The 12,362-nt window shown below is 36.7% G+C and overlaps 1 protein-coding gene across 1 annotated transcript in view; it reads left to right on the forward strand.

The window, feature by feature from the left end:
• Window positions 1-2,611: 2,611 nt before the first annotated feature.
• The window catches only part of DLC1 (DLC1 Rho GTPase activating protein), a gene marked incomplete at its 5' end in the record, with an annotated part of 203,640 nt that continues 193,889 nt past the window's right edge, over window positions 2,612-12,362 (forward strand). The window contains one exon of the mRNA XM_082282373.1: window positions 2,612-3,667. Coding sequence (XP_082138499.1) covers window positions 2,612-3,667 — 1,056 coding nt within the window. The remainder of the gene's footprint in view (window positions 3,668-12,362) is intronic.

Here is a 12,362-nt window from a genome sequence, read left to right on the forward strand (position 1 = left end):
GAATTTCAAGCAAAGTATTTTACGTTCATCTGTTTAGTATTTTTTCTGCAGTTTATAAGGCAGCCAAAATGAGTGATAATGCAAGTAAAAAACAAAGGTTCCTAAAGCAAAATTTATTTGCTTTTCATCCCCCATGAAATATAACTCACCACATCCAAAAAATGAAAACCAGTGACAGATCTGTTCTCCCCTTTCTGTAACTCCATTTAGCAACAGCAAGATTAACACACACCCATCAACTCGCTGAAAACCTGACTTCTGCACATAAAAGTGGCCTAAATATTAGGTAGGTGGATGCATGGGTCATTAGGAAGTTGCATTTTTTAGCTTTTTACCCTTAACATTTCTAGTATCTTTTTTGATTGTTGTAAGAAATTTCTCTATATGGCTGTAGCAACCATGTTTAATTTTCTCTAAAGTAGCTCTTTTCTCTCTAGTAGGGGGAGAGAGAGAAGCTGCAAATGAGTTGCACCCAGATACAACTCCAAACATTACTCATGGAGGACAGTAAAAATCATTAAGCCTCTTCTAGTAAACATGCCTCTTTTCAAAGATCAAAACGAAACACGATGGTGGCTGTAAAATTAATTTAATTGATTTGAAGGGCTTTAGTGTCCATCAGGAAAAGGTTCAGCAGAACTTAAAAATATTGTCATTACTGATTTTTCACTCTGGTAATTTTGGACCACACACACTTAGAAATAAAGATTAAATCAAAATAAGAATGTGCTGCAAATTTATACAATAATTTTACTTTAAATTTTGGTATTTAGGGTTCATCTCATATTCCACCAAGAATGAAGAAAGAATTTAAAATTGTATTAACTTTTTACTACTAAATTTTGCCTCTTAAAGCAGATAATTTTTTTTGGCCTGGCTCTGTGTGTTATTTTCCATTTTGCTCAGCCTCCCACACACTAATGACTTGTGCATGGAATTTCATATATTCTATGAATATATGTTCTTTTTAAGCAGAGTCTCCTCAGAGGTGGAAAATGTGAATGTCAAATGAAGCTTGCCATTCCTAAAAGAAGGTTAAAGATCTAGGACCGTGTACAAGTCTATCCTGAAAGTCAGTTTGACAAGACATAATTTATGGACGTTCTGTTGCCCAGGCGTAATTCTGCATTTCTTTCAAGATGAATACTTTTATATCTTCAGGCATGTGATTTGTCAAGGCAGCTTTGTGGCCTGGTGGGCAATCAGAATTTGCCTTAGTGGACTGAAATGACCCAGAACAAACTCACCACTTAATCTTCTTTATTGCTGAAATCAATAACCAGATCCATGCTAAGTGCTGACAGTTCTTATGTAGGGAGTGAAAAGCAGAAGTGTCTGCTCCTTGAACTTCCAGCATTTCATGAGCCAGAAGTTTTGTTTTCTTCCTTGACAATGAACTTCTTAATTTTGTTTGAAAATTCATAAACTAATAGGAAATATTTTCTTTGTGCTGATATACACATGCAATGACACAAGATTAATGTATTTCAAATGCCATCATCCAGAATGCTTAATGCAGCAGTCAGTGAAAATTCCCCACATAGAAACCCAAGTAGGGACAGTGGCCTCTGGCAGAGCCAGGCACTCCAGGTGAGCAGCAAATCTATAGCCAACCATGCTGGCTCACAAGCTACCCTTCTGGAGAGCCCTGTCCTAAATAAGAGTTTTCACCATTCTTTAAACTAGAAGACCATGAATATATTCAGCAAGAGGAGTGTATGGCAGGGTTCAGATTTTGTAATATATTTGAATGAGGAAATACACAAAAAGCTTAAATTAGTTTTCCTACTGTTGTATTTTAGGGAATAGGACTACATGACCTTTAAAGGCCCCTTCAAAACCAAGCTTACCTATGATTCTGTGATTTAATTTTTTTTGTTACTACACAACAACTGATTTACTCTACAGTTTCATGCAACACTCGTAATTACAACTTGGCCTGAAGAGAATGAGTAGCAACAATAAAAATAAGAGCCCACTGAGTGGGCCAAAGATACTCAGAAGACAAGTCGTTTATACATTTGGTAAATTTGGAAAAACCCTCAATTTGTGCTCTACCTCTTTGGGAAATAGAATTCTGAACTCCACAGGTATCTGTGGATTAGGAAGTAATAAAGTAACTCTGTGTGCAAAGCAACTATAGGATATAATGTCATTTATACCCATTGAAATTATTATCTTATGAGAGACACAGTTAAGAGAAGGGTGTTGTAAAATTTTGTCTCTGGAGCTACTTGCTTGTCCATATGCCTGTTTATACCATTTTTGTTTACTCCATATTGGAAAGCAATCAGAAAAAAATGTTATGCTGAATTATGAGTGCCGTCAAGTTTTGTATGAAAAGTATTAAAACTTTAAACAAAACAGTCTTTTAAATTCCTGTCCTTCTGGTCCCACAGTCTTATCTTGTTTTACACTTTTGTTTAAACTGTTCCTTCCCTTTCTTTTTTTTTTATTTGGAGTTGATTCAATAACACAGTCTTTTTTTATTTCTTGCAGATGTTAAAATGATGAAACCCTCTTTCCCTCTGGAGCAGTGCACAGCAGCCATGACATCTCCTCTGGTCCTCTGTGGAAGGTACATTGGAGTGTGCTGCTGAACTGTTATGACATGTCTCTAGCAATCAGAAAGAAAAGCTGGGAAGAGCATGTGACCCAGTGGATGGGATTGGCTTCAGAGTCTGTGGAGTATAATACAGCATGTCGTCACGGTCTTGTAGCTGATAACGTGCAGACAAGCATGGAAAAAGATGAGGTTTTGAGCGTGGACCGGAAAGAAAAATGTGCTTCATTTCCAGAGTGCTGCTATAGTGGAGAGGTAACTGGCTTCCCTGAAAAGCAACTGGGAAATGTTTCAAAGGAGGTGGATGAAAATGATAACCATGAGGATGAGGAACATTTTCTGGAGGCCAGCACAGAAACTCTAGTCCATGTGTCTGATGATGACGATGACTATTCTGCACTCAACCTGGATAGTGTTAATTACCACATCACTGCTGTAGGAAATGAACCCACAGATGAAGGGCACAGCTTAAATGGAGCAGGCTCCTTAACAAAGATGGTACCAATAACAGAGGGTAACAAAGCAGCTGAATCATCTGGAATAAGTGGAGATACAAGTGAGGAACCTGGATGTGACACAGTTCCTAAAGAGCAGATGAAAAAAGAAGATGTTTGTGGCAGCATTGGCCAAAGCCTGGAGCTCTGTAATTATGAAGTCTTAAATGAAATAGTAGATGTAGAGAAAGAAAATTGTATCAATTCTCCAAATGTGAAAGAAGTTATTATGTCTGGGAAGCAGCTGCTTCATACTGCTGTAATTGCACAACAGCGCCGGAAATCTGATGCTTTCAAAGACGGCCTTGGAAAGTCTGAGTGCAATGTGGTAGAGAGTGGGATTTCTTCTGAATCATACACCAGTAGTGATGGACAGCTCTGTACAGCAGTGGAACCCAGCAACTGCCTTATGCAATCTTCTCCTTGCTCTTGCATCCCGGCAGTGGAAAATGGTCTGGATGAAAGTGGTTTCACAGAACCTCAAGTGGCCCCTGAAAACAAATGCCTTTCAAATGTCAGTTCAGCAGAAGACATTCAGTGTTTACATGTAAGGAATCATTTGACCACACACGAATATTCAGACAATGAAGTGAAACTGCGCAAAAGAAAGGTAGGATGTTTGTAGACTGCAGAGATTTTTTTCAAATATTTTCCCCCAATTTCTGATGATGGTGATACTGTGCCTCATTCACTGGAGAGAAAAGGGAATTGTTTTTTGAACTTGATTTATCAAGTTCAAACATTTTCAAGACACATATGACTATACTACAACTGAATTTTAGCAGCTTTTTTTAAGGTCTGACAATGGCTGAGCTATGAATCTGGATGGTACCTTACATTCACTTTATATATATTGTTATATTAATGTTATATATATGCTGTTCAAGTATAAATGAGTACATGTGTTCTCTGGGGGTTTTTTTGTTTTCTGATGCTATCATTATCTATTTCCTCTTAGGAAAACAGATTTTGTCCAGGGGTTTGGAAGCCTTATTGAAAAAGAGAGTACAAGGAAAAAAATGCAACAAGATTTTTAAATAGAAAAAAAGGAGTGGAAATATTTTGCAGTAGTTCTTTGGTTTTTAGCTCAGCCCCATGAGCATATGTTCTTGCAAAAACAAGTATTGCTGAGTCTGAAACAATATTTTGTAATTTTAAAGCAACCAGAGTTTCACTGTCTTCACCAAGTAAGGAAGGGTATCATTACAAAATTTTAATGGAGAGATTCCTTGGCAAGAAAATTCCCACTGGCTTTAATGGAAGGAGATATGCTGACTGTGGCACTATGGAATTCATCTTAAAGTCTGGCTTTCCCAGCTATGCTGCTTATTCTAGCTAATAACCAATTTGTAATTGTTTACTTCTCTCTGCCTTTTTTTTTTATTTGACATCATCCAGCTTCTTTTGTCTGGGTGGGTTTTTTTTATACATCTGGTTTCTTTTAATTGTGTGGTGTTACAGCGGGGATTACTGTAACACGCATATTTCAAACCAGGAGTCCCGTGGAAACGAAGTATATATGGACAGATTGGTGGTAGATGTTTCAGAGATGTTTATTTCTCCAGCCGCATGGCCGGGGCTCAGCTCAGGAACTCCGCAGTCACGGGACCCCAGGGTCCTTGGCGTTATCAGGGAACACAAACCAACCAATGGGGAATGAGGCTGACCAGGGGCAGGGAGACCCCGTGTCTCCCCCCCAGGGCCCCTCTCCCAGGGCTCCATGGCAGGGGGGGAGACTCCAACAGTGTGGGTTTCGTCTGTCAGCTACAGTGCCTCAGTTGCTGTTTCACTAAAGCACAAATCCGCATATCTGAAGTACTCCATGCCCACACAGCATCCTGAGCTACTGGCCATTGCTTTCTTGTGTAGACCCTTTGGTAATAGTAACACTAGATTAACATGGTTAGAAGCTGTAAGCAACTTTTGCCAAAGGTTTCAGAGGCCCTCAAAGCCAGTCTTCCTTTGGTAGTTCATGCAATCACAGTTAATGCTAAACTTTAAGACTTTAAGATAGTCAACTATCTTGCAGTAAGAATATCTCAGAGTTACAACAAAGAAACAAAAACATGACTACCAGTACCAGAAATGCTAATATAAATGGTTCAAGTTTAAAAAAAGAAAATTAACCAAATGGACATCATAGTTGAAAACTATTGGCTATTATAACCATTTCTCAGCTGCTTTAGTTTGGCATCAAATTTTCTTTTTTTAAGTATAGTTATTGATATGTACATTTCATATTACTAGCAAGATGAAGAAAGCTATATTTTTTTTATAGCTTTGATTTGATGCTTGTTTCCATGTATCTCCTTGGATCTTGTTTTGAGGTCACATACTTATCTTTCAAAAGTACACTCATGGGAATAATATTTGAGAATGTATGTATGATTTGCATTTGTGCCATTAAATATTTTTAAAGACAGACTATAAAAATTCCACTGAGACTAATGGTGAGAAAAACTAAGAAAGGAGATGAGTATAAAAAAGAGCAAAACAAGAAGTTTTTCCAAGGAAGCTTGAGCATTACATGGCTGCAGCAACTGCAAAGTTGCATGTAATTTAAGAGGGGTTAGAGTCTGTAAAACTGAAGGAGACCTCATTCTGCTTTGGTTAAGGAAATCTTTGCCAACCACTGTAACATGAATGGCAAAAGGGGAAAGATATGATCTGCTATTGTTTGTGGTTTTATTTATCTCTAAGCTTACAGGACACTTCTACAAACAACATTCCTGCATAAGGGATTTTAGCACTTATATCTAACCATGCACTATTTTACAAAAGCCTGTCTGTGTTTGCAATAGTGTGCAATGAAAAATGTGCCTATGTTTACAAACTTCTCCTGAAAGCCACTTTTGTAATTTTAAGAAAACATTAGAAAAATTGCAGACTTGAAACTGAATCCATCCATAAAAGCCAAGTATTTGCTTTGCAGTGACAGGAAGACTTAAGGGATTGGGAATGGTGTATAAAACCTTTTCTCTCAAGGTCAGCAGTTCAAACAGTGCAGTTAAGGCCTAAAACACACCACTGTCTGATTAATGCTCAGTGTCAATTCTAGTTGTACATAATCATGTGCCCATAAAGCTCAGAATATGGGAAAAGGCACACGGAGATGAATTGCTAAAGGTATTTGGGGACCCAAATCTTGAGGTAGAACCTTGGGTGATCGTAGAAAGGTGCTAATCTTCAGGCACTTTCATGACAGCTAAAACTTAGGACCTTTGAGTAGACACCATTCTACTCTTGCTGGTACTAAATTCTTTTGCAAATCTGTTCCTTGTTAACATATTTTAAACTGTTTTTAATTGTGGCAATAGAGCGTGACCTTCCCTCTTATCTCTAGATCGGCTGTCTTCAAACTGGAGCTGAGGTGAGAGGCAGTGCAGATGTGATATGCTTGCTCTGCAGCCAGATGCAGGTTCGAGGGCTTAAGGGCTTAAAGTTTACCATCTTTGACCACCACTACCTCCATTGCAGTAAATTGCTTTAGTCATGATGGATGTACTGACACTGAAGATGTTTTTTGCAAACACGCCCAGTGGTTGCAGCATTCTTTGCTCCCTCAAGTCACAAGGGTTCAAATGGTGGATGCACAGCACCCTCTTTTCCTTTGCTTTCTCAGAAAGACTTCCTAAGGCCGGGAAATAGGAAGGACCTGAATTTAATTGTGAGAAGTTAATGATATTAGGTCTAATTGAAAAATACACAATAATCAAGATTTCCTGTTTTTGTGTTGATTGATAATCAATTCAGTACATCCACAACTTGAAGTTTATGGTTATTAATGGTTTAGAGTAGTAGAAACATAAGTGGATTAAGTATATGTGGATACGCCAACTAGACCCTTCTGTATGCTTTCCTGGGTTAAATAAATTTAGATTTTAAAATGGTCACTTTACTTGAGAATTGTATATGGAATAATCTTTGGAACTAAAGAGCAAACTGTAATGCTTGGGGTATAAAAGCAGCTCACGTGTTTGTTCATATATATAAAGCAACAGAGCTGTTAACAAACAGTATTATACAAAACCAGAAGAGCAACAACTATTGAGAGAAAACCAACTACAGGAGACTATTTAGTTATTATGCACTGATTTTTAAATGGAAGAAAATGGCCATTATCTTATACAGAATCAGTCAAATTTTTGTGTGTGCTCCATTTTATATTTTCGCCAAGCTGCTCATCTCATCAAGCTTAGGCAAAGACAGGAAAATCCTTGCTGGGGCATATTGAGAAGGTGCACAAATGCAGCAGAATTCTAATAAATTAATTTCAGTTCTTGTTCAACACAAAAAGGAAATACTTTATTCAGCACCAGCATAAAAAGGTGGGTTGAGGAATATAGTTTTGCAGTAAGTTCTCCCCTCTCACTTCCCAAATGCAATCACAGATGTGTGCTTTTGTAACCGATGATAATCAGCATTTTGTAAATGCAATTTTTAAAACAAGGCTCAGACAGCTCTTTTAAATGATGAATCAGTAAAGAAGCAGAAAGTCAACATTGTAGAGTGTGGCTCTAAATAGTTTGAGTAAAAATCCATGAAGCTTAAAAAAAAGTGAAACATCAACAAACTCCACTTACGAAACAAATTTTGGCTTGTTCTGTATATTTCATTGTTCTTCCACCATTCTTTCCTTTTAGATTTTATTCCTAGAGATCATTCAATATAAATGGGAAGAAAACAGCTACAGATACAACTGTGACTGTTCATCTCTCTCCTGCAGGACAATGTAATTCCTCATGGTGGTCTGCTTAGAAGCTTTCCAGTTTCAAATAGTTGATGTTATCTCAAAGTCATTCCTGCAAGGCCAAAGAATATAACAGTCAGGGCTATTCCTAATGCTCATTATTATTGCTACTACTTTAATCCAGATTTCTAGATCAAATACTGTGTGATTTGCAAAGGATGCTTAAGGACACAGCTAATGTCAGCATAACAGCTGCTGCCAGTGTCAATAAAATGAAAATTAATTTAAGAATAAGATTATCACAAGTCTGGCAGTAAATGTCAAAAGAAACATGGATAGAAGGTTACCTGGGGTGACATAGGTCTTTGGTACAGTGCCTTTTCCCCACAGGAAAGCTGTTAGTTTTCAAAGCATGGGTTTACATTTCCTGTACTGTTGCAATAAATTTTATTTCTTTATTTCAACAATTATAATTATAATAATGTGAGAAAGCAAAAAAATTACTTACTTGAATTCAGACTTTCCATCCATATTTGCTTTTTGAGTATTATGCATGTCCATGACATGTGGAGGCTGACTCTCGTCCATTGCGATCAGAATTAAATTTTGTTTAACAACGCTAAGACTATGATTTTTAGGGCAAGTTAGAAAGTTGGGCTCTTCCAGGAGCTTCCATTTGTATCACCATGTAAGTTAATTTCACAGGAAATTTACAGAGCTTTTCTTGCTGGCTCATACTATGGTACCTGTAGAGGTAGTAGGAAAGCTTCACAAAAAAAACATAAGAGGTACCTGTTTTACTGAAATTGTTTCTTTGCAGCTGTTTCTGTGCCATCTCTTCCATTCACATTGAATGATCCTTTTAAACTGAGTACCTAAAAATAATATGAGCTTGTTGTGAATAATAATATCAAACAGTGTAGATTTTTTTACTTTATTGCTGTTAGTATACCAGAATTTCCAGCCCTGTCACCAGTATGTCTTTTTGAAGTCTTATCTCTCTTTACCTCAATTTTGTCTTTTTTGAATTGTGATAATTTGATATTCATTCTTTTTTACATAATTTTTTTAAAATTTATCTTTAAAGACTCTTACAGTGGTTTTGTTATTTCTATTTTATAGAAGCTGGTTTCATAGGGTTCCTTTCTGAACTATTGCTACATAAGTTATAGGATGTGGGCTTGTTAGGGTTGCACAGCAACTATAACTTGGACAGGTTAACACAGAAAAAAAGCATAGAAAATAAAAGCACTAATAAAAACAATAGGAATGTGCAGGAAATCTTAATTTGAAATGGCAATATGCATTTTGTTGTATTCTGATTTTGTAACAGGGCATTAAATTTACCTTCTTCTGAGATGCAGTCTGCAAATGTGTCAGTCAGAGGAAGATGACAGCTTTAAAAGTTGGTGATTTTCCAATTATTTAATTATTCCTTTGCAAAATATGATAAATAAATGCAGTTGTTTCTCACAGTTTCTTTTCCCATTGTTTTGAAGGATAGTCATCTTGCAAATATTCTAGTGGAGAAATCCAACAACCAGGGAAGAAATCTGCCCTCTAAAATCATGAGCATTAGAAATCCTGAAAGTGTGGAGAGTAATGAATGTTGTTTCATGGTTGTAGAATTCCAAGGCTTCTGGTCTTCATTATGTCATTGAAGACCAACTCCCAGCTGCTTTAATCTAGACAGTAATAAAGCATTAATGGATATCAGTGGAACTACTGCGTTCTTAGAGTGTACTTAAATGCCTCGCTGAACTTGGGTGTTATAATAATTTGTAATTTTAGAGACTACAGAAGCTAGTTACTATAGAGGTATTATCATAGTAAAATTACTTTCAAGTCATATGGTTCTCTAACTATATTTCCTGTACAATTGAGATCTGCACTTATGCCAGAGTAGCATAATTTTCATATACAGAGATAAATAATATAATCTTGGCATCTAGAAAATTATTTTCTTAGTCTTGTAAAGGACAATGGTAAATGCAAATATTGGAAATATGATAACCTCTTTTTAAAGATGATCTTTCAAACTGTGGAAATCTATTTTATCGAGTGTGAAATTTGGATTTGTTTTTGTTCCATTTCTGAATCTCTTGCAATTTTCAAACTTTATACAGGTTATTAAAGATTCTCAAATTTTCTAAAGGTTTTAGAGAAGAGCAAGGATCTCTTTATCCAAACTCATAATGTGAATATGAACTACATCAAAAATTGATGAGAGATCTTAAACCACAACAGCTTTTTGAAAGGTTAACTCCAACCCAAAATTCAGAGCTACAGTCTGTAGTGTTAGTACAGTGGACAATTATTACTGAAATCCACAGTTGCTTCACCACAAGGAATTTGCTGCATTTGCACATTGCTATTAAATGGTCATGGTTTTGAAGGCATTGGGAAGAATCTGGCAAGAGATGCAAGTGAAGCAAAACAAATAGTATGATTTCTTTGGAAAAAAAATGAAACCTTCTTGGCTGTCATGAATATTTGTTTCTCTTTTCCGTATTGAAAACTTGCTTTCTAAATTTACCATTGAATAATGAAAATATGGTTCAAAAATATAAATGGACTGAAACAGTTGGATTTACATTTTTAAAATGATGTGTATTATCTATGGTAATTAGTAGAAAGTGGTGGTCATAAAGCACTCCTATTATTGTGGTTACATGACCACGAATTTTCTCTATTACTCTCACAAAAATACGTATCATAAATATTATCTCCATCTGGGAAGCTAAAGAATGCTTTCCCACAGGCTTCCTTTATGTTTGGACTGTAGTATGATGTATTTCAAACAATGTGAAAAATATTTAAAACAAGTTCAGAACAGGATGGGATGATTGCCAGGCCATTACAGTATAACCTTTATGCAAATTTCACTTTGGCACATTTTTGTGACAGTGTTCAGCAATAAATTTTCAAGGCTGACAGTGTTGTCTAGACTGCAAACCAAGAGACTGTGGCACATCAAGTTATGCTTGAAGCTGAGCTACCTAAAATGGTCATGAAAGTGTTTGTATTTATAAGCAGTTCGTAGTCACACACTACTGCTTCACCAAAATCATATACATGCTTCTAGGGACCAGTCTAGAGTTTCATGCAGTGTGTAATCAGAGATTTCTAATTTTGTCCAGCTCTGCAATACTGATTGGAAGAAAATTTCTAAAATGTTTTTCATTTTGTTTTTTGAAATGAAACTCCTTACTGGCCAATTATTTACTCTTTGCAGTCTATAAATTGTCAGTGTTAGGTCATGTCAAATGGACCAATGACCACTAGCTAAAATGACACCAGATTTTTAATTAACATCAAACTTTTGAGGGAAGTGGTCTTGGAAGGAATGAACAGTATGTAAAACCTTTAACAAACTGGAAGTGAAGTTAAGACATTTGAACAAAACACCCTGGATTACATGACATTACCGTCCACAGCGCAGTTAAAGAAAAAATTTTTAAAAGGACTTTGCTTCCTAGAGCTGTACCTCTGGCACTTTCACAAGCATAATGTTCATTTTGAATTGACCTTCAAGTGAAAACAGAGAGGTCCAAGAGGCACATTGAGATACAGCTTCCATCCAAAAATGGAACTTACAGCAGTAATCAGAAAAGTCAGTATTAGAGCATTGTTGCCTTTATTAAAGAGCCTTTGAAGCCATAGCTATGGCAGAGCAGCTTTTTGAGCACAACTGTCTACTACAGACATGACCTGTGCTAAAATCAAAAGTTTTTTTTAGTGGTGCTGTGTCAAAGAAGGAGACAGAGAAGAACAGCCTACCATGGCCAGCTCTGGGAGCTGAGGCTTTACAACAATGTAGTCTTTGCCACTGCTATCAAGGAGTACTTGACCATAGAAGTTTGGTGGTGGGTTAGTCCGCAGGTGTCTTACCAATTCCCATGTAATAGTTAAAAGCAAACACCCTTGTGAGGTGAACTGCAGCAAGGTGGGTGCCATCTGCAGTGTTTATCATGGGGTTTTTCTGTGGTGTTTTATTTTGGTTGGTTGGGTTTTATTTTTTGCTTCCCATCACAATGGGAGATACCATTGAAACACCTAAAAATGTGTTGCTCATGCTTATCTCCTTTTACTGCTCTGTCTCAAAGGTGACATAAGAGGTTTGTAAAGGCAAGGAGGTTTATGCCACAGATAATACACAGGGTTTATTGAATATGGCTAAACAAAGTGAAACAATACTTCTTGTGCTGCCAAAAACTATTCCAAACTCCAGAGGATATGGCCAAAAATGGTTATGAATTCCAATTTAGAGATAAATTCTGCCTCCTTAGAAAAAAAATCTAGGCAGCAATACATGCATGAGCATCTGTGCGTGCTGAGGTAAATGTGTGGCAAATGTATACCAGATCCTCACTGCTCTTCATAACTCTGTCACAGCTGATGTCTGAGGCTTTTACAACAATGCAATATAAGAACTTTGCTTATGCACACAACACTAATGAGAATTTGGCTCACTGTAACATGAGGATGTCCTTCAATAATGTGTCATTTTACAGCAACAACTTCCATATCTTAAGTTTTTCACTGTCTTTGCAGTCTCGTCTTACCTAAGACTTAGAATAGCAAACGCAATATGTAGAGTATTTATGTTAAACAG

The sequence above is a fragment of the Coloeus monedula genome (assembly GCF_965178545.1).
Source record: "Coloeus monedula genome assembly, chromosome: 5".
NCBI lineage: Eukaryota > Metazoa > Chordata > Aves > Passeriformes > Corvidae > Coloeus > Coloeus monedula.